This window comes from Conger conger, chromosome 18 (genome assembly GCF_963514075.1).
Source record: "Conger conger chromosome 18, fConCon1.1, whole genome shotgun sequence".
In the NCBI taxonomy this organism is placed as follows: domain Eukaryota; kingdom Metazoa; phylum Chordata; class Actinopteri; order Anguilliformes; family Congridae; genus Conger; species Conger conger.
In genome coordinates, this window is record NC_083777.1 from 16,441,952 (window position 1) to 16,465,530 (window position 23,579).

At 46.2% G+C, this 23,579-nt stretch overlaps 1 protein-coding gene across 1 annotated transcript in view; it reads left to right on the plus strand.

Moving 5' to 3' along the window:
• LOC133118667 (serine/threonine-protein kinase 32C-like) overlaps positions 1 to 23,454 on the plus strand; it is a 64,282-nt gene extending 40,828 nt beyond the window's left edge. The window contains exons 3-12 of the mRNA XM_061228819.1: positions 1,823 to 1,974; positions 9,014 to 9,187; positions 11,209 to 11,246; positions 13,082 to 13,171; positions 15,681 to 15,784; positions 15,889 to 16,005; positions 17,269 to 17,394; positions 17,904 to 18,032; positions 19,013 to 19,080; positions 19,795 to 23,454. Of these exons, the coding sequence (XP_061084803.1) occupies positions 1,823 to 1,974; positions 9,014 to 9,187; positions 11,209 to 11,246; positions 13,082 to 13,171; positions 15,681 to 15,784; positions 15,889 to 16,005; positions 17,269 to 17,394; positions 17,904 to 18,032; positions 19,013 to 19,080; positions 19,795 to 20,029 (1,233 nt within the window). The 3' untranslated portion in view covers positions 20,030 to 23,454. The remainder of the gene's footprint in view (positions 1 to 1,822; positions 1,975 to 9,013; positions 9,188 to 11,208; positions 11,247 to 13,081; positions 13,172 to 15,680; positions 15,785 to 15,888; positions 16,006 to 17,268; positions 17,395 to 17,903; positions 18,033 to 19,012; positions 19,081 to 19,794) is intronic.
• The last annotated feature ends 125 nt before the right edge of the window (positions 23,455 to 23,579 follow it).

Below are 23,579 nucleotides of genomic sequence, written 5' to 3' on the forward strand. Positions count from 1 at the left end.
GCTGCTGCTCTCCACAGCTGAGCCTGTATCGAGCCTGTGTGTGGGCCTGTGTGAGCCTGTATGGGCCTGTATGTGGGCCTGTATGTGGGGCTATATGTGGGCCTGTATGGGCCTGTATGGGCCTGTATGTGGGCCTGTATGTCAGCCTGTATCTGGGGCTATATGTGGGCCTGTATGGGCCTGTATGTGGGCCTGTATGGGCCTGTATGTGGGTCTGTATGGGCCTGTATGTGGGCCTGTATGTGGGGCTATATGTGGGCCTGTATGGGCCTGTATGTGGGCCTGTATGGGTCTGTTTGGGCCTGTATGTGGTCTAGCCGTATCGCTTGGGTCCAGACCTCAGCCCCTATCTACCAGAGCTTCACTGCAGACTGCACACTGGCCTGGGTTCTGGCCCTGTCTGAGCACCCGTGGTCTGGGAGGAAAGATTGCTGACACGTCCCTTCTGTTAGCCTCGGACAGTTAGCTGTGATCAATGATGACAGCTGCACACTTTATTTTCTGCGCCGTGTTCAGCGTTGTTCTTTTGCGCAGTGTCTGGGCAGCAGCAGCATTCCCACTGCCCATGACTCCTAAGTAGGCCAGAGTGAGCAGCGCTAGCAAACCGCGCTGACACAGAAACAACAACGGTCATGGACAATTCCCCCGAATCTGAGGTGGATGAATTGGAACTGACCAGTTCTTCTGGCCCCTAATTTAGCCTTTACTCATGGTCAACATCAAAAGGAGTGTGTGTGTGTGTGTGTCTGTTTTGTTTCTTGAATAGCGAGACACAAGTTCGACAGACTTTTTTCTGCTTCACTGCACCCCGACACAGTGTTTAATATCTCACCTGTCAAAGCTGCATCGGCCGTGACAAATATCGGAGGATGACTCATTTCTCTCCAAATGTTCTTTGTTATGACATGAAGATGCATCACTGGTAATCACATTCACATTGAGTTCGTCGAAAATGTCAAATAACCCTGATGTTTGTTTTAGACAATAAAATTGAGCCCTTTATTGTTCATTTGGTTTGAAACAATGAGTCAGTATGTGAGTGATCAGATGTGTGAAAGTCTGTATGATCAATTACATGAAGGTGAAAATAAAAAGTGACATAAGAGTGAGTATTCTGTGTGTGTGTGTGTGTGTGTGTGTGTGTGTGTGTGTGTATGTGTGTGTGTGTGTGTGTGTGTGCATGTGTGTGCTGTTTGTTTAAGGAGGCAGCATTAGCTTAGGAGGTAGAACGGTCGTCTGGCAGTGAGAGAGTTCCCGGTTTGCTCACCCCAGTCACACCTAACAAGCTTTTTGGGGCCTTGCATGGCAGCCTTTCACCATTGATCTGTGAGTGTGTGAATGAATTGCCGAACGTGAGACATAAATTGTATTGTAGCCTTAGTTGCTGGAAGCAGCGTTATATAAGCGCGGTCGATTTACCATGAGAAATTTGGTTTTCAACTCCCAAGGTTGCAGGTTCAATTTCCATTTAGAACACTACCTTCGTACTCTTTAGCAAGATACTTCACATGAATAGCTTCAGAAACTGCCCTACTGTATAAGTGGATACTACCCCTGCTGAAAAAGAAACAGCAAGTTTTGAAACAGCTGGTAGCTGGTTGACCAGTTAGACCGACTCTATACTCAACGTGGTTTGACCAGCTGAAGCTATGTTTTAAAACAGCGGGAAGCTGCTACTGCAAGCTGGTCCTCGCTGGACATTACACCAGGGATGTGAAAGAACGTGAGCTGTGTAAGTTGTTGTGGATAAGAGCGTCTGCTAAATGGAGACGAGGCTTGGTGTTTCTCGGGCGTGGCTGACGTTGTGCTCCCCTGTGTGCAGGTGTGCATCGTGCAGAAGAGGGACACTCAGAAGATGTACGCCATGAAGTACATGAACAAGCAGCAGTGCATCGAGAGGGACGAGCTGCGCAACGTCTTCAGAGAGCTGGAGATCCTGCAGGAGATCGAGCACGTCTTCCTCGTCAACCTCTGGTGACCGCTGCCTGCTTCACACTGTATCTGTGTTTACTTGGACAGGAGTAGGAGCTCGTATCCGAAGCACACGTGTGGCCTCAAACGAAAACGACGCTTATGAATGAAGCAGGCTTTATAAAGTGTCTCTGTCTCTCTCTTTGGGTCGTGCTGTTCAGCGTACTGTACGCACAGTTGAAGTGGCTGAAGGTTGCCATCAGCAGTGTGACTTTATGCCCCTTTCATTAGTGCCAGTATTAGCAGCAGCACGAGCAGCAGATGTAGAACAATGTTGATGGAGTGAGCAGGCACACTCTCCCAGACTGCGGCAGGCTGTTATCCCGCCTCTCGCCAGGGCTCTGGGCCTCACCAGCGTTTGGCTCTCTCTCTCGCCGCTGTTGTACTGCGGAACGCCGGCGGTGGGGGGAGTGGGTGGGGCAGCCAAGTTTGGGCGTACAAGCAGGGGGGGGGGGGGGGGGCGGTGCTGAGGGCTCACCTGCTGTCCCCACATCCCCATTTTCCAGGTCAGCCTCCTGAACACCAGCTGAGTTGGTCTCCATGGACCGTTCCACACCCCACACCCCCCCCCCTTCCCCTCCCAGCATAACTGGGGGTGTGCGAAACATGAAACCGGGGGATCATAATTCATCCTCCGCTCCAGTGCGTATGCTGGTTGCGGATGTTGGTGCGATATTCTCTGCGTTCAGCATTTACACGCTCGCCTCGTTCCCTCCTGACTGGGGCTGCGTCTGCGGGAAGCCATGCGTGTCCTCGTTCCTCCTGACTCTCAGAGGAAGACGTGCATCGATGATTTCCTGCATGCATACGCGCGGTTATGAGCGGAATAAGAGCCGAGCGGGGTTAAACAGGCTCTCGCTGAATCACTTATTTCCTGCCCTTATTCCCAGAACTGAGAGAAGCTATAAATCACTGAAATGAACTGGAAGTTGCTTCGATAAAGGGGCCGCGTCTTATTTCCTACTCAGATGGACAGGACCACCCACCCAGCTCCGTGTTCCAGGCAGTCAGCCTCCCTGCCGGGCCTGCACGTGTGCAGCTTCACAGCACTGTGTTAGCCAGTGTGTTAGCGCTGCATTAGCGCTGCATTAGCCACTGTGTTAGCCGCTGCCTTAGTGCTGCATTAGCCACTATGTTAGCCACTGCATTAGCCACTGTGTTAACCGCTGCGTTAGTGCTGCGTTAGCCACTGTGTTTGCCGCTGCGTTAGCGCTGCATTAGCCACTGTGTAAAGGTGCTCACAGACCAAATCTTGGTGTCCGCAAATGGTGACGCATTGTACCCAAGTCTGTTTAATGGACAGTAGGCTACTGTAGGTGGGTTCTGTCTGATAGATGGCTTTATGGGATTAATACGAAGAGGGACGTAGTCTACCGCAGCACCTGATTGGATAGCACAGTGTTCGTTTGTTGTGGCCAAACAGAACAATATGCCGGACTGTTATACTTTTACACTTTTACTTATTCCTCCTAAACAGTCCACTAAAATATGTTTCTGAAAGCATTCGATTCGAGAAATAAGCAATACAGTTGCTGAATCTTGATTCATATTTTATCTGCAACACCTCGTTTGAAAGTCTAATCCTAGTTTTGTGAGCATTGGGAGCTGTTCTGGACACAGTTGATTTGCATGGGTGGATCACCATATGCAAATACAGAACCGCCGAGTGTACACGGAATGAATAGAGTGCGTTGCGTGCCGGATTTGGTCTGCGAGCACCTTTAGACGCTGCTTTAGCCGCTGTGTTATCTCTCCCAGAGATAGTCCGCACCACCACTAATCCACGCCACTAATCTAATACAGCTCATTCAAATCCCTTCTGTTCTGTGTACGGAGCGGGGGGGATCTCAGAGAAGAGGAGAGGTTCCTCTTTTAAAGAAAGGAAACTAAGTCCCCAGTCCCTGTGTGTACAGTTTTGCAGCTGCAGTGAGTCCATTTGAAACGTCTCTAATGAGCCCCCGGCTCTGTTGTGATCCGGGCCAGCTTGCTTAGCTCAGCATGTCATCCTTGTTAAAAATAAGTTTCACTCCTTTCATATACTTGTTGCCAGAGTTGTACTCATTAGAATAATTCCCTCGTTAGTCTCCCCCTTCAGATTGCCTCTTGTCATCTCATACAGCTGCGTGTGTGTGAAATCTGCATTACAAAGCACGGCAAATGGAGCGTAGATTTGCGAGAAATTGAGGCTAAACAGACTATCCACTTCGTCCATGTGAGGTGTTGCGTGCTCCTCTTACTGCTCTCCAGAACCAAGAACGTCCGTCGGGCAGCCGCTTGGTATTTCATGTGCTTGCTAAGATGTGCTATTTTATTGTACGCGTTGTTCAAGCACAAAGCTCCCGCTCCAAAACTTAGCGACAGCAGCAGGAGCCGTTCCCTGACAGAGCCGGTATAGCCACCCAGCCAAGCGGAGAATGAACAGAGTGCAGTTCTAAAATACCTCCGCGGAGATTATCAATCATATTGGCCTCATTGTGTACCTTCCGCAATCTCTCGCTAACCAAACTTATTGCTCATGGCCTATGTACGCTGCGCTGTCTGGAACCCTGCTGAGATCCGCCTCCAGATGGGCCACGGCGTACGGGACCCGTGATTATTAATAGTTTTCTGCATAATATAACTTATTAAACGTTCCTTTTTGTAACTATTGCCGAAGTGTATTGCAAAAGAAAGGTTCCATCCAAATCAACGTTTTTACTGAGCCGAGACGGCGCTTTATTTGTTTGTAATGTACTTTCCATTCCTGTCGACGATTGGGATTGAGCGGATGGATTTGGGCCTTTCTCCTGGGTGTCTATGGTTTGGGGCAGGCGGGGAGCAGTATCAGTAATTTCCTCGGTGGTTCTGCTCCATAAACTCTGCTCCAGGGCTCGATGTTACTTTCTTTTTAATCTCTGAATAAGTGCCTCAGGATTGAAGGTGTTGAGCACGAACCTGATCTCCGCAAATCCTTAATGGCAGAAGGCGAGCATTGCAGGGCCGGACCAGGGATATGATTTAAAAATGCAGCAGCCTGGGAAAGCAAAACAAGCAAACGCTCTCCCCGTTATGGACACGAATGACTAACTTTGAGCTGTAAAACCCCCAGAGAGAGAGAGAGGGAGAGAGAAAGAGCGAGGATGAGATAGAGAGAGAGAGATAGAGAGAGACTTATGAAAACATTAAAGGGCGGTGGGTTTAACTCGTATACTGTACATCATGACCTTTTCACAGTTCCACGAAAGAGAGAGGGAGAGAAAGAGAGAGAGAGAGAGAGAGATAGTATGTGTCCAAATACAGGCCCTATGCCACAAGCACTCTGAACCTTAGGAATAAGATAAATGTTCTCTCAGCCATTTACTGAAATGACTCATGCCAACAATACACCACACGGCCCGGCCTAATCACAGTAATGCCTGGAGCCTCTCCCAGCTCAGGCACTTTAAAGGTCAGACTCAGGCCTTTCTCTCTCCTTACTGATGTTCCTGAGCCTCTGTCATTACACGCGTGTTAATCTGAACAACACACGAGACACATTTAACCAGTGACCCGTGTGATGTAAACGCCGCTCGCTCGCGGGTGGAGGTAGACGGGGTGAGGGTCTGCGTGACCGGCGGTAGGCCTGAACGAGCGGCAGCCCGGCCCCGTCTGTCAGACCGCGCGCCCATTCACACTCCGGCCGGGGCGGGCTTTTCGCACCGAGCCGGGTGCCGCGGGAGGATAATCCCCTCTAATCCCAACAGCGCTGCGTCTGATCCGCGGAGGTGAATGAACAGCTACGCGCCGCGGACGCCCAGAGAGACGGCGGCAGGACAGGAGCGGTTACGCGCGCGGTGGCGAACACGCGGGGTCGGGGGTGTCAGCGGTAGCGGTGGATCCTGCGCTCAGGGGGGCTATTAGACAGGGTGTTTTTCACTTTCGGGAAAAACAGAATGAGTCATCGCTAGCCGGAGAGCTGCCTCCTCCAGACCTCCATTAGAGCCCTGTGTTTTACTGGCGTTTCAGCATCTCCCTGAGCGACCGACAGCTCCCGCAACCCAAACCCCCGCTCCAGGCTCCGCGGCACGTCGACGGTGATAAACCTGATAATAGCGTGTTTGTGTTGCGCCGTTCATGCAACGCTAACCGCGGAACGCAGGGCCTATTGCGTCACCGTATGCTTCACAGAAAAGGTCAGGCGTATCAGCCAAAATAAAAGCAGCAAATAACAAAATTAAAAAATAGAACAGAACAATAGAAAAATTTTAACATAAGATGGCCCCCATACCATAAATGCGAGGTCAGTCTGTTTTGTTGATACCTCTGGCAAGTCTCGCTCAGAGGGATAAGTACTTTGGGACATTTTGCTGGAATAATGTTCAGGCGTCTTGCAAAGCTACGACAGCACATATTTTCCCGTGCGCTCTCGACAAACGCACGTTCTCATCATCTTTTTTGAAGGGCAAACGTAAATAATCTTGAGGCTGTTTTATGCGCATTGGCAGGCTGTGGTAAGGAGCGCTGCAGAGCGCTGGGTATGGAATGAGGACAGCGGCGGTCAGACAGTAGACTGTTCTGGAGGAGGATGGGGGAGGACAGGTTGAGTTGTGCATTGTGTGAGGAGAGGCCCAGAGGAGTTGGGAGTCTTATGATAGCCCCGCACGTCCAGGGAGCGCCATGCTCTCCGCAGTGTATCTAGGCCACCGCAAAAAATTATTCGCACAAATTCCACTGGAGAAACTCTGGCTGTTTGCTGAACTCATTTTTTAGGGCTGGCCTGATTACTTCAGCCAGCTGAGGGGTCTGCTCCCTCTGTCCGGACCGGGCCGGGTTTGACCCGTGTGCCGAGGCTGTCCGTGCGGTTCTGTCCGGGCTGACCCTCCTCATCACAGAACCCATCCCCCGGTGGACTCTCCTCCTCTCTCTGTCCCTCACCGGACAGCCCGACGTCCTGGCTGCTTTCTCAGGGTCTGATGAAGGAGATATGGAGTGAGACGCTGGCTAGAAACACTCCCCAAATCTGTGCACGTCTCTCCTTCCTCAGATATGCATTTATTCCACAATGCATTTTTTATTCTGTTTCTCAAATGTGCTTCATAGCCACCTTTTCCTGAAAGAACTGTTTGTAGGGCTATGAGAGACAGCTGGGGTGTGTGTGTCTGCGACTGTGTGTCAAAGTTACTACTTTTGTGAGAACCACAAAATGTGTTGTCCTTACCTAGACATGGTTTTGAAAAAATACCACATTATATCTATTTTGAGTGTATGTGTGCGTGCATGTGTGTGTGTGTTATGAATTTTGAACATGTCGACACAAACAGGCACAAACCCATACTCACGTATGCACATAGAGAACTGTGTTAATCTCCCCGTCTGTAATCCAAGGTGAGCGTTTCACATGGGCTACCATGGCAGGATCAGACAAGCCTGCTTATGGAGCGGGGAGCAGGAGAAAGGACAAATCCATCCCGTATGGCAGGAGGTCAGGCCGGTTTATGCAGTTTATGTGGTGATATTCTTATTCTGAACCTGCCTTCCCCCTGAGAGACCTTATATAACTCAATTTTAAGGAAAACTACAGTCGGCTTGAAGTTGGCTTTGACTCAGAACTTTCACTGTTGGAGATTAATCGCCTTTATTATAAATGTTGTCTCTTTATGTTGATTTATGGTCGAGTTTTAGCATAATGATGCCAAGGGATGTCGTCCAAGTATATAATGAGGACACTGGCCTGTACACAACCGTCATCTCTCCGTAACTCTTACACCATTAAATAAAGGCAGTAGTGTCTCTTTTCTCCCCCAACACAATTTGCAGTCACCACAGAATAAATGGTTTGGACCACTCAGGCCTTTTAGAGAGCGTGTTGGGCCATTATCCCAGGTCAGAAATCTGTCCGTATAAAAACCTTTAATGTCTGTGCTCATTTCATCCAAAACGTAAAAAACCGTCGATTCAAAAACGTAAAAGCATTCTTGTCATCGTTCACGAGTCCCGTACATTTTCACAGGTGTCCTTCAGGGAGGGTTATGGTGCCACCCCTGGCCGTATAACTCTTAAGTGATCGCAATGGTGACTGCGCTCTTGGAGGACTGGCGGAATTAAAACCCGAGGAAGAAACGCGAACAATGCGAGACGGCTCACGAGAACCGACCCGGCGGAATTCGCCGGAATTCACCGGTGTGGAGACGCGCTGCGTGTGCGCCCGCCCCCCTCCTCACGGCGGGTCCCTCGCGCCGCGGTGAAGAAAGCCTGTCATGAAAGCCGTCGGATGAAGAGGTCAGCGGAGTGATCTTCAGTGGGCAGGCGGCGCGGCTGCTGTGTGAGAGTCGATAAACAGGGGCTCTTACGGAAACAAAGGCAACCGCACTTCAAAAAGAAAAGAGCAGGATGTTGCAGCCCGAGACAGCCGAGAGCTAATCCCCCAGCCGAAAGACTGCCGAGGCTGCAGAGCTTTCCCAGCAAATTAGCGTCTGCGCTGGAGAACCTGCTCCAGACCTCCTCTCCTTTAATAAACTCAGACATAAAAGCCATTTCTGCTACTGAGCCCTAGGTACTTGGCTTTAATGAGAGAAGCAGGCAGGCAGGCCGGGGTTTTGGCGGCTGAGGGAAGCCGCGTACGACGAGCCTGCCTCCGCCCAGGCTGGGGGACTCTGTGTGTAGGTCTAGTCTGTGTTCAGGCCTGTGAGGACTTCTGGGCTTGCGTGTGGGAGTGTGTGGGCTTAGCCGTCTATTTGAATGTGTCCGATTGTACTAATTGTGTGTACACTCGCATGTGGGTGTAGGTATGCGAATTTCTTTTCATCTAAGTGTGGATGCGTGTGGGTGTGTAGGACTTTGAGAATTCACCTCACTGTTGTATGTAATAAAATGTAAAGGAATGCTTCTCTGGCTGACCTGCTGGCTCTAAACGGGCTGTTCACACAGGTGCTGACGTAGGTGTGTAGGAGTCAGGAACGTGTCTGTTTCCTGTGCTCCAGGTACTGCTTCCAGTGTGTAGGAGTCAGGAATGTGTGTTTCCTGTTCTCCAGGTACTCCTTCCAGTGTGTAGGAGTCAGGAACGTGTCTGTTTCCTGTGCTCCAGGTACTCCTTCCAGGATGAGGAGGACATGTTCATGGTGGTGGACCTGCTGCTGGGAGGAGACCTGCGCTACCACCTGCAGCAGAACGTGCAGTTTGGAGAGGACGCCGTCAAACTCTACATCTGTGAGATGGCCCTGGCCCTGGACTACCTGCAGAGCCAGCACATCATACACAGGTACTACACACACCTGTACACACACACACACATCATACACAGGTACTACACACACCTGTACACACACACACACACACACACACATCATACACAGGTAACAACTACACACACCTTTACACACACACACACACACACACACACACATCATACACAGGTAACAACTACACACACCTGTACACACACACACACACATCATCCACAGGTAACAACTACACACACCTGTACACACACACACACATCATCCACAGGTAACAATTACACACACCTGTACACACACACACACACACACACATCATCCACAGGTAGCAACTACACACACCTGTACACACACACACACATCATACACAGGTAACAACTACAAACACCTGTACACTCTTACACACCACACACACACACATCATCCACAGGTAATAACTACACACACCTGTACACTCTTACACACAAACATCATACACAGGCAACAACTACACACGCCTGTACATACCTGTACACACACACACATCATTCACAGGTAACAACTACACATTCCTGTACACACACACACAAACATCATCCAAGTTGACACCTACACACACATGTACATTCTAACACACACACACACACACACACACCATTCACAGGTAACTGCAATCATCCTGTGAGTTAGACACATGCCCATCATACGCATCATAAACTTGCCAATGGGCTTCAACAGAGCCGGCAATCCATCTCCAGATAACCACTCACCCGTACAGTGTAACATACAGTGTAAAGTGTGTCTGTGCCGATCTTGTCATATTTTACACTGGAAAAATACACTCAACCCAGGAAGCTTATGACAAACTGTATGGTTGCACTCAAAGCAGTCTCAGTCCTTTGACTACATTGAAGTATTGATTGTGTTTTGGTGCCATCCTGGCAGATAAATCCTCCTCACCTTGTAGAATAAACAGGACATTTACTGGGACTTTATTGAAAAATACTGGGACTATATTGGAAAGATTTCCTGGTCTTTTTCTCTTTCTTGACATAACTACATTTCTGGCAGAGGCAGTAATCCAATAATATCTTTTGCTATCTCCCGTTCTACATTTTCGTTCCACGCTTGTGGTTTTTTGACAGCAGAATGCTATACAATTATTTTGTTGGACCAACTTAGGCGAAGTGTCTCCTAGCAACGGAGTCCGTGATGTAGCCCTAAGAAAGAGAATTTGTCTGCATGAAGAATCCTCTGGGCACTATCCCCCCCCCCCCCCCAACACTCTGTCTCTCCCTCCCCAGCCCCCCCTGCATGAAGTTCTGCAGGAGAAAAAGGGGGAACAGAATCCCCTTTTAGTGGATGTGTTTATATTTCAGTTCACTTGCAGCTTGATCGCTTATGCAGAAAAACACATTTGATCTTTAATATCCTGTTGGGCGGGGGTGTTCCGTCTGTAAATGTCCCCCCAGGGGACGTGTGATGAGCTTTTTATTCACAAATCAAATGAGAACTGAGATAGGAGGAGGCCTATTTTGTTTTGTAGCAGTTATGTGAATAAATATGCATTTAGTATGAATATTCCACAACTTTATGAAATTATGTACATATTTAGAGGAAAATGATTCAACAGAGAGGGTAAATGTAGAGGTACTGTTAGTGTCACCATCATTAGGAATCTGGATTATCTGGGGAAGGTTACTGACCCAGTTTGGTGACATACACGCACACACACACACACACACACACACAGTCACACACACACACACACGCACACTCTCACACACACACTCACACACACACTCACACACACTCACACCTGCACACACTCACACACACACACACACACACACACACACACACACACACACACACACACACACACATTGTGAATGGCAGCTCTGTGGTCCAGCAGCTGGGGAGCAGAGCCCTTTCATATCACACAGTTTGCAGGCAGAATGCAGATGAGGGAACGGGCTGACCAGTGATAGAGTGCATCTTGTGGGCCAGTGGAGGATTCTAGCTTCTGACTGACTGACCATGGTGCTTTTCTGTTTCCCTGTAGAGATATCAAACCTGACAACATCCTTCTGGATGAACAAGGTGAGCTGCACGCATCGTCTCATTCTGTGGCCGCGTGTGTGAGGGAATGGGTGAATGTGCATGTGTGTTACTGCTTGTGTCAGAAGGAGTGTGTATGAGAGAATCTGCATGTGCGTCTGTGTGATACTTGTGATGCATGTGTGTGAAAGAGAGTGTATGTGTGTGTGTGTGTGTGTGTGTGTGACAGAGAGAGAGTGAGTGTCTCTCTGCGCTGGTAGAGGTGGTACAGTATTTGCAGGCTGTCTCTGTGCTGGTAGGGGTGGTACAGTATTTTCAGGCTGTCTCTGTGCTGGTAGGGGTGTAACAGTATTTTGTGGCTGTCTCTCTGCGCTGGTAGGGGTGTAACAGTATTTTGCGGCTGTCTCTCTGCGCTGGTAGAGGTGGTACAGTATTTTCAGGCTGTCTCAGTGCTGGTAGAGGTGGTACAGTATTTGCAGGCTGTCTCTCTGCGCTGGTAGAGGTGGTACAGTATTTTCAGGCTGTCTCTATGCTGGTAGGGGTGTAACAGTATTTTGCGGCTGTCTCTCTGCGCTGGTAGGGGTGTAACAGTATTTTGCGGCTGTCTCTCTGCGCTGGTAGAGGTGGTACAGTATTTGCAGGCTGTCTCTCTGTGCTGGTAGAGGTGGTACAGTATTTTCAGGCTGTCTCTCTGTGCTGGTAGAGGTGTAACAGTATTTTGCGGCTGTCTCTCTGCGCTGGTAGGGGTGTAACAGTATTTTGCGGCTGTCTCTCTGCGCTGGTAGAGGTGGTACAGTATTTGCAGGCTGTCTCTCCCAGGAGAAGGGCAGAAATGGACCAAGGTGACAGTCCTGGGTGAAACGAGCCAGCGGGCATCCGCTTGTTCCCATGGTTACACATTCCAAATTCCTCTGACAGAGCAAGTGAACACAGCAGACATCCCATAATATTTTTAAAGACATACAAGGACACGCTGGTCCATTTTTTCTCTCAGAGAAACGTCCTCTGTACTTTTCAGAGAAGGACACTGTGGTCACATTTCGGCTGCTGTATGTGTCAAATCATTTATAATTAACTATTTAAAGGCCTTCTCGATCTTAGTATGTTTCTGTTGGCTTTCTTTGGGTGCCAGTCAAAGGGTTAATGCATTTGACTCACTTTTTATGGGTGACTCACATCATGTTTATGTGTCTAGTTCCATTCCTCCACTAAAGTGTTTTCCTTATGTATAGTTTTATGTCGAGTCTCTTGCTCAAGGGAAGACTACAATAGCACTGCTTCACCTTGGAATCAGAATCCATTAGAAGTTGTTAGAGCTGTTAAATCTCCACACTGCTTTATTGCCCTAACTCTGATTTTGTGTGGGAGCTCTTTTTCATAGTATCATCACCTTTCTTTTGATTGGTTTTGATTTGGTCTTCAGAAACAGTTTGTAGAGCTTAATTAATCAACCGCTGCAGTAATCTGCCGACCATGTAGAGGCCTTATACTCAATGTCATTTTGTTTTAATGATCCAGTAATATAGTGTGTGTTAATGCTGTGTTCCCAGCTGGCAACCTAACCCTCAGTAAATAATAATTAATTGCATTTAAGGTAATGCAATTAAATGCATCATAATTTGTTGCATTTAATGTACTTTTATGAAATGCATAATAATTAATTCCGTTTAATATTCATGGCTTGCAGTTTTTTCCTTTTAATTCCTGTTCATTTTGTGTTATTTCTTTAGAAAAGTATGTGATTATTAACAATATTTTATTCATATTTGCCAATTTGACTGGTGATTAAATTAAAGTAATAATTATTCTTCTACTTTAGGAGAGATGTTGTTTGAATTCAGGCCGTGTTTTAACCTGTTCATGCGCTGTGTGGACAGGGCACGCTCACCTGACTGACTTCAACATCGCCACCATCATTAAAGATGGAGAGAGGGCCACTGCACTGGCTGGGACAAAGCCTTACATGGGTGAGCCCCCATCTGTGCCCTGAAATCACTCACCTACACTCTATCACCTGTGCACTGAAATCACTCACCTACACTCTATCACCTGTGCACCTACAATCTATCACCTGTGCACTGAAATCACTCACCTACACTCTATCACCTGTGCACCTACAATCTATCACCTGTGCACTGAAATCACTCACCTACACTCTATCACCTGTGCACCTACACTCTATCACCTGTGCACTGAAATCACTCACCTACACTCTATCACCTGTGCACCTACACTCTATCACCTGTGCACTGAAATCACTCACCTACACTCTATCACCTGTGCACCTACACTCTATCACCTGTGCACTGAAATCACTCACTGTACACTCTATCACCTGTGCACCTACACTCTATCACCTGTGCACTGAAATCACACACCTACACTCTATCACCTGTGCACTGACATCACTCACCTACACTCTATCACCTGTGCACCTACACTCTATCACCTGTGCACTGAAATCACACACCTACACTCTATCACCTGTGCACTGACATCACTCACCTACACTCTATCACCTGTGCACCTACACTCTATCACCTGTGCACTGAAATCACACACCTACACTCTATCACCTGTGCACTGAAATCACTCACCTACACTCTATCACCTGTGCACTGAAATCACTCACTGTACACTCTATCACCTGTGCACCTACACTCTATCACCTGTGCACTGAAATCACTCACCTACACTCTATCACCTGTGCACTGAAATCACTCACCTACACTCTATCACCTGTGCACTGAAATCACTCACCTGCACTCTATCACCTGTGCACTGAAATCACTCACCTACACTCTATCACCTGTGCACTGAAATCACTCATCGTGCACTCTATCACCTGTGCCATAGACACTGAAATCACCCACCGTGCACTCTTTCCTGTCGCTACTGAAATGGCTCCTCTGTGACAGTTTTATTAACTTAGCGGGGTTGTGGGAAGGTCAGCTTTTGTTTGCTGTGATGCTCCAGCCAGGAAGCGGCAAGGAGCAGTGCGGTCCTGAGAGAGAATGTAGGAAACTAATTACTATAATTAGAAAAGACAAGGAACGCACAGCATACATCCAAGACACTAGTACTAGTATGCACACAACATACTCAAATCTGAAGTACACTAGTGGTACTGCTGCTTGTCTTTTCTACCTGACTGTTGATGGATTGATTACTGCCACTGATTGGCCAGAGATTCCCCTCACCCAGTAACGCCATCTCCTATTGGAGAGGAAGAATGAAAACCATCTTATATAAAATACATGTGATACATGCAACATACATTCAGAAGGATAATACTCATTTAAGCACAAAGAGCTGATATTATTTCAAATCTCATATACTGTTAAATCGATTTTATTATCACTTGTTTGTCAGGCTTATGTAGGAGAGCCATACTTTAAACCCTTTTATAAAAGACATAATCAGTCAAGTGGTTAATTTACTTATTCTGGGTGATTTTAGTTTATGTATTTTCCAGTGTGAGTGTTTTGCTCACGTCACCCCAGGGCAAGAGATGCACCTTGTAATCAGAATCCATTAGAGGCTCTGCTGTTAAACCTCTACGCTGCTTTATTATTCCAACCCTAATTCTGCACCGTTGCTCTTTTTGAAAAGACATAACTTATCAGGCATTCTGATAAAGTGCTTAGCTTGTACATTGGCTGTAATCTCTCTTGAATATATACTCACTGAGCATATTATTAGGTATTTATTAGAATTCATTTTTAGACTTCTACAGCTGTAGCCTATCCACTTAAGAGTTATGATGAGTTGGGTGTTCAGAGATGCCGTTCTGCATACCACTGTTGTAATGTGTGGTTATTTGCGTTACTGTCACCTTCCTGTCAGCTTTGATCAATCTGGCCCTTCTCCTCTGACGTCTCTTATTAGCAAGGCATTTCTGTCTGCAGAAGTGCTGCTCACTGGATTTTTGTTTAGTTTTTTGCACCATTCTTTGCAAACTCTAGAGACTAGTGTGCATGAAAATACCAGGAGATCAGCAGTTTCACCCTGTCTGCCACCAACAATCATTCCACAATCATCACATTTTTTCCTCATTCTGATGGTTGATGTGAACATTAACTGAAGCTCCTGACCCGTATCTACATGACTGTCTGCATTGCACTGCTGCCATACAATTGGCAAATTAGATAATAAGTAGGTGTAGGTGTAATAACGTAAAATTGTTCCTAATAAAGTGCTCGGTGAGTGTATACTATCTTTCTTTAATTTTGAATTAAAAGTCAAATGCAAACATAATCAGTTGTCATCCACCTGGTTATGATAGAAAATCATCTGTGTTTAATTGTGCATCAATATTTAGGACAATATGTAACTGTGCCACACATTACCTGACCATTACACAGTGCCATTTTCACAATGGGCTGTTAGTACAGTGCATGACAGGGACGTGTGAGTATGGCAGCATTCTGGAATGTTCCACGGGGCCCTAACTCTACGTGTCTCCCCTGCCCACAGCACCTGAGATATTCCAGTCGTTCGTGAGCGGGGGAACGGGCTACGCCGTGGAGGTGGACTGGTGGTCTTTGGGGGTGACAGCCTTTGAGATCCTACGGGGCTGGGTAAGCATCCGTCCTGCCAGTCACCGCTGACCGGATGGCAGGAAAGGTGACATCCGCTCGTCTGAAATGTCCCAACAATAATTTTACTCCCCTGTCTCTCTCAGAGGCCATATGAGATCCACGCCAGTAACTCCGTGGAGTCTCTGATGCAGCTCTTCAGCACGGTTAGTGTGCAGTACTGCCCTGCCTGGCCGAAGGACCTGGTCTCCCTGCTGCGGAAGGTAAGAGGGGGTCCGTCTTTTCCCGTCCCTCCCCGGACCCTCATTACTGGGTGTGAAATATTGCCTGGGCTCAGAGAGTATTTTTTATTTAGACGGTGAAATGGCTTTCCTGCTTTCTCTCGCACTCAGTGATCAGTTCATCAGTCTGGAGGTCTGAGACAAACTATTTCAGTCCCTCCAAAATTGGTGAATAAAAAAAAGAAAAACAAAAAACAAACCACTCTACCAAAGGTCAGAGCATCTCTGTTGCTTGGGAGATGGCTCCCATGGCAACCAGCATCACCCCCTTCGCTGTGCTGGAAAACTCTGGAAACTCTCATGTGATTAACCAGGGAAACCGTCGCTCCTGCGTGCTGTTAATAACAGCTTATTTATAGAATAGCTTTCTTAAAAATAAGCATACATTTGCTTCACCCCAGTCTTGCTTTTCAGATTTGTTTTTTTCATTTTAATGTCATTGTGTTTTAGTATTCTTTTCCTTTAGTTGTTCCATGTGCAATCATCTCTGCATGACACAGTTATCTAAGAACTTTGCCAGTGATGTGAAGCTGTGAAATTATGTGAGGCAGCAGTATAGCATAATGTTTATGCGCTTGAAAATCAACGGTTGTGGGGTTCAGTCATAGCTGGGGCACTGTATGTGTACCTTTGAGTTTTTAAACAGGTTTTATCCTGATTTACTCCAGTAAGTATCCAGCGGTATAAAAGGATTGTATCAAAGAATTTAATCTGTGTAAATTGCTCCTGATGCCACCATATGTTAAATGTAAACGCAACATCAGGTTTCAGTCAGCGTGTGGGCGCCCCCTAATGGTCACTGAATGAATGGGTTTAAAAGATCGACGGTCCTGGTTTTGTCTGTTTATTTAAAGGTGCAAAAGGAGGACAATCTGATATGAGATCTTGGTGACAGTAAAACCGAATCTCAGATCTCAGTAAAGGAGAGTGAGCGGGACCCCCAGGTGTCTCCATCAGTTAAGGCTCTCCTCTTGAGAACAGGCTGGATCCTATACCCGCACGTTCAGGCCGCAATCTCAGCTGTGACTTGATCCAGACCTGGCCCGGACTCCTCGTGACGTAATGTGGTTCAGCTGCAGTGCTTCTTGCATAAGAGCGGTTGACGCAGATTTAACCGGAGTGGCAGAGCTGGGGTTTCCGAGCTGTGAAGAGAATTGAGAGATGCGGGGGGGATAATTGAAGGAGATTTACAGTAAGGAGGGTGAGGCCTGGTGCAGATGTTGAGAGGCTGGCTTGTGTCCCTAGCTGCTGACGGTAAACCCGGAGCATCGCTTCTCCTGCCTGGCAGACATGCAGACGGCGCCCTATCTCTCCAGCGTCAACTGGGACTCTGTGTACGAGAAGAAGGCAGAGGCAGGCTTCGTTCCCAATGTGAGTACTGCTCATGCAAACGCACAGTCACACAAACACACTCAAATAGACACACACAGTCACGCACCCACACACACACACACGCATACTCATATGACTGTCTGCACGCACACTTACTCACACACACAATCATATACACACTCACTCACATAGACGCACACAATCACGCACACACACACACACACATACACACATGCTCATATGCCTGTCTGCACGCACACTTACTCACACACACAATCAAATACACACTCACATAGACACTCACAAACAATCACTCACCCACTCGCTCTCACACACACACACTCACACGCGCATACACACACACACAGATATACAACAGTTATCTGCTGTCTTGGGATGTTCATTTTATCTGAGAAAACTCAATGTGCAAACTTGGTCAGCTTGTATTTGAGTGTGTGCACATGTGCCGTGTGTGTGTGTGTGTGTGTGTGTGTGTGTGTGTGTGTGCGTGTGTGTGTGTGGTTGTTTGCATATCCCACATCCCACAGAAAGGGCGATTGCATTGTGACCCGACCTTTGAGCTGGAGGAGATGATCCTGGAGTCTCGGCCGCTGCATAAGAAGAAGAAAAGACTGGCCAAGAACCGCTCACGTGACAACAGCAAAGACTCGCAGTCTGTGAGTCACACCAGCGCTGTAAAGTGTGTGTGTGTGTGTGTGTGTGTGTGTGTGTGCCGTTTGCTTTCACTCTACAATAGTGCAACTGTGCAGTGTCATGACTGTTACAGGAAATGACATCCCAGCCAGACAAATATGGAGGCCTGACTTCTACACTCAAGATTGCTCGGGAGATTTCAATTTCCCAGACATGGATTAAGCTTGCAGAGATTAAGTCAAATCCTAGCCTACAAGAAACCATCTATGATGTTTTTAGTCTGGAATTTATGCTTAATCCATGTCTGAGGAAGCAGCCCATAGTGTATTAGTGTCATTAACACTAATATCCACCTATGAAAGAATGTTCATAATAAAACCTATATATTTAATGATGAATTACAATAATTTCAGAAAAACATAATAACCTCCTTAGTATGGACTTCAGGATTAGTTAAATTCTCATTAATAAAATATCTAGGTTCGTTTAAAAAAAATCCACCCCAATAACAGATTTAATACATCAATAATAGATTTTTTACATCATTATGAACGATTTCACAGTTGTCTTAATATTAATATTGATGTAATTAAATGTAATATCCATGTTATTAAAAAGCTCAGCTCACATTATCAACGGTAATCTCCATGGTCCTACTGCCTCAGGGGAACAGAAAGTTAGGGAGTTATTACTAATATTGAAATATTAAACTCTGAAGTCCTCTGTGCTCATGCCATGCCCTGAAGCACTTTGGGAAACAGGAGCCTCTATTTTTACTCAAAGCTGAAAAATCACGGTTTGAACTGAGCAAATGAACAGCAGCAGCCCCATCAACAGCTCAAAGACTGTGGGTTCGATCGCTGGCTACGGCTCTGCTACTGTACCCTCCAGCAACACACAGCACCTGAGCTGCTTCAGTAAAACCCAGCTGTGTAACTGGATTACACTTCCACGATAAGACATCTGCTAAATGCCAAACTGTGGATTTGCCTCTCTCCCACAGGAGAACGACTACCTTCAGGAGTGCCTCGATGTCTTGCAGCAGGAGTTCATGATCTTCAACAGAGAAAAGTGAGGCCAATCTTGAGATGTTTCGCATAAGTAGCACAGCGAAATTAACTCTAGGAACCTACTGAAGCAAAGCTCCCCCTTATTGAGGTTGTTTTTCTGAAGTTAGCTGAAACGAACATCCTGTTGTTGCGCTTTGAGTACTTTGATCATTATACCTCACTTCCTGTAGAACGAGTCCTGGGTGCTCTTACGGGCAGTGTGTTGTGTTACGTGTGATACAGTAAATACAGTAAATACAGTAAATAGATGCATTTTAGTGGGTTGTTGGGGTGGTTATATCTGGGAAGGAGTATTGGTCCAGCTCCAGAGTAACTCCTCATTCATTATTTAAGACGGCAGCTTCCTCTGCACAGATTTAAACTCTCCCGAGGCAGAAAAACATTCATTCTCCACAGCACTTATGATACTTATTCATTTTTAGGTGATCTTAATATCTACTTGTAATATTTAAGAGACTACACTCCATGAGCTTCTTTATTTCATTTATGGACTTAGCTATCACTTCTCTCAACAGTATCTTAAAGCAGAAATATGTGTATGTGTGTGTTTGTGTGTGTGTGTGTGTATGTGTGTGTGTGTATGTATGTATGTGTGTGTGCCCGTGTGTGTATGTGTGTGTGTGTGCGTGCGTGTGTGTGTATATGTATGTGTGTGTGTATGTGTATGTATATGTGTGTGTGTGTGTGTGTGTATGTGTGTGTGTGTGTGTTACAGGTTGAAAAAGAGGCAGGAGGAGGGTGCCTCAGACGGAGGTGAGGTGGATGGTGATGGAGATGGAGATGGTGATGGAGATGGAGATGGTGATGGAGATGGCGAGGGCGAGTGTGAGGGTGAGGGTGAGGGTGAGGCGGGGGCCGAGGCGGAGGGGGGCACGGAGGACGAGGCAGAACCAGAGACGTCCAACCTGAACATGTGCGGCTCGGTCTGCTCCTCCGCTGGCAGCTGCTAGCACGACAGCACCCCCTGCTGGTCATGTACACCAACACCTATCTCTGTCTGCCTCTATCTCTCTCTCTATCTCTGTCTATTTATCTCGCTCTCTGTGTCTCAATCTCTCTTTCTCTCTCTATCTCTATGTCTCTATTTATCTCTCTGTTTCAATCTCTCTATCTCTGTCTCCCTATCTCTCTCTCTATCTCTGTCTATCTCGATGTCTCTCTATTTATCTCTCTCTCTATCTGTCTCTATTTATCTGTCTCTCTCTGTCTCTATCTCTTGCTCTCTCTCTCTCTCTCTCTCTCTGTCTCTGGGAGCAGAACACACTGGCCTTGCCTATAAATGCTCTTAAGCCTGCTGTTTGTAACTGACTGAAATGACACAGAACCCCACATCTCTCTGTAGCAGCGTGTGGTAGGGGACTGCCTCCCACACTACATTTGGAGCTCATTTCTATGCAACATTAGACATGACACCAGATTTAATCTTAGAGGAAGAGCACGGTGACCCACAGGGCTGTGAGTGCGTCAGTGTGTTGCCACGGGCACCCACTAGCGACAGCTCATAACGGCAGTGATTCGAAACCCAGGCCTGGAGACCTGCTGTGTGTGCTGCTCCTTGTCATAGCCAGTATCTTTGTCAAGGTTGCTGACAAAATGAATTTCAGTGCTAAGATAATTTTGTTCTTTAATGTATTTGGTCTGTCATGAAACATTTTTCACAAATAATTTAGTTTCAGTGACCAGATGAACTCACTTTCGGCATTTCGGACCCCAATGATTTCGACCATAAGCCTATAATTTAATCAAATCAGAAATGTAACCGCTTTCTGGAGGACTCATACGGTCCATTACAGGAAGTTAAAGCCTTAGTTGATTTGACTGATTGAAATTCCCTGGATGTGACTGTGGAATATGTATTCTTCATGGTGTACAGAGCTATTTCTGGCCTAATGTGACCTTAAGAGGATAAATCATCCTTCACAGACATTAAGTGTCTAATTGGAGCAATTAACAGCTCATTAATGTTCAGAGGTTGCAATTACGGTAGGAAGGAAAAGCAGCATGCACAGTGGACCCAGGCCTTTTGAGTTTGAGAAGCCCTGGAGTAGGGCAAACTTTGCCTCTCATACCCTGCGGTGAGCCTCCCAGCGGTGGCCGCCTCTCATGCCGGTCACAGCCACTAGCAGGTCAACGCACACCTAGAATAGAGTGGGGTTTTTTCACCGCGGAGGTTTTTAAACCGGTCTAGCAACGGGATAATAAAATAGAAAATAAAAAAAAAACAGGCTGCATGTCGGCTAGGCTCACCCGAGAGGAGCAACCCTACCGACCCGTCGAGCAGTTAGGTCTCTTAGCAACCTGGACCAGCAGGTTGTGGGTTTGTATGATGCATGCAATGTCGCCGTGCCGGGATCGGCTCATACTGTTCGCATCTCTGGTGTCCTTTAACGTTGACGGAGGCAGGGTATCTCTCGTGCTCCCCTAAGGGCTTCGACCCGCAAAGGGAAAGCGCATCGTTATTCTTCATTTCTGCTCTGACATCTTTCGCGTGACATTAGAAGGGGCGTACACTTTGTAGATGCTGTCATTACGAGTAATATTATGCAAGCGTAGCTTCAAAAGCAACCCAGAATAAAAGCGACTGAGGACGGGTTTCTCCCTAGACCCAGTTGCCAGGATGTGCTTAGCTCGTATATAGCACTGTTGCAGCACCTCCAGACTCAGTGTGGTGCGTGTGTTACCTAGTATCATGTCTGTTAGGATTAACATGCTGTCTTACTCTGGGGAATGGGCTACGATAACGTCTATAGAACATGTATGATACGATTATATTTCCTCGGTAAAAAAAAAAGAAAAAAAAAGAAGACAAACATAAACATGGTTGTGTTTTAATCTGATGTTGTTTAGACACTTCCCCGGACGTAATGTAAGGGGCTATATTTAGTGTAAAATAGGTGTATTAGAATACAGATAAGGACCATTCAGGATAAAAGAAAAACAAACGTGTAGCTGTACAATTAAGGTGATGCTCGTATTCTCAGCATGGATGTCTGGGAAACATGTCTTCATCACTCAGAAGTCCAACAACCTAATGCCATTACATATGTAAATAACAGCATAAATTCTTCTCCACAGTTTTATGTGGAAATCATTAGCAACTCTGTCTAAAAGAAAAAAGTATGAAGCCAAATTTTCATACAGTGTTATTTTAATCTTTTTTCCAAGTGTGCAGGCACAACTTGTAGGCAAATACGCCAAAGCTTTTATACCATTTGCATAGCCATTTATAAGGACAATTGACTGTGTGTTTCCTGTTGTGTGTAGGATCAATGTTTCTCTCTGCAAGTGAGTATATTTGCATTTTGTAAACATGTATTTATTGTGATAATACTCAAACACGTATGGAACAACTCGAGTGGTCTTAAAAAAAAGGCCAGTCATCTGAGACAGACGGGTTAAAGAAGTTGGAGGATCCACGATGTTTTGTTTTTTAGGAGACCTTCAAATTGCCTGCATAGGCAGTGTCAAATCTATGGTTGAAACTCGTTTTGCACGCGCCACTATTTTTAGCTACTGAACGCTGATTTAGGCAGTCAGTCTCTAACTGAGCATGAGTGAAAGACTGCGATGTGCACGTACGGCATGACCGTTGATTTTGTGTTCCTGCTCTTGGTTTTTAGGAAGTTCGGCACTAGTTCTGTCCCATGTCCACTCCACATTCAGTCACTTAGGTTCCACAAACGGAAAACAATAGTTCCTACTCGGTGCGCCCTGTTTTCCCGACGTCGTGTCAGTCGCATGGTGTTTAAATATCGCGCTTAGACTGTTCCTAAAGAGGTGCACTGCTCCTCCAAAAATAATGGCTGGCAATTTAGCAATGCAAGAAACGTATGGATTTCACTGCGTATCTCTGATTATATGAACTATATGTGCTTTGTATAATGCATGATGGGCCTGTGGGTATGGAATGAAGGTCTTGCAGTGTAATAAAAAACTTTTTTAAACTTCATTTAGCGTTGATATAGCACTGAATGTGAAATTTGTAAAGAAAGCTATTTTTAATCTGCATTCAGATAGGCTATGTCTTCACAGGGCATCTACCTGGTTATAAAGCGAAATAGATTTCCAAAACGACTATGTGATGATGATGTTTGTATTCTTTTACACAACATGCATTGCATCGTTTGATCTTGTAACCATCTCTTTATAGAAGTTAGATCTGGAGGGAAACAAACAAATGTTCGTGTAATATTTTCTCCTCGTCTTCTGCATATTGATAATATTTTGAATATTTTCAGTAAAATCAGTGTTCTTAAATACACTTGCAAGTCCAGTTATTCTGTATTTACCCTCTACCTATACAAAGTGCTATGTGTATTTAAACAAACTGCTCTTATTGCTTTGATGAGGAAATAAAAGTGTTCCTGTAAATCCTTCCCTGTCTCGTTGGTTTTCATTTTGAGATGTTTAAGTTGTTATAATCGCTGGTTAAATATATCTAACTGATGTTCCACATCATTGAAATCTCTCAAGATCACACCTGCTATTGTTTTTCTTTTT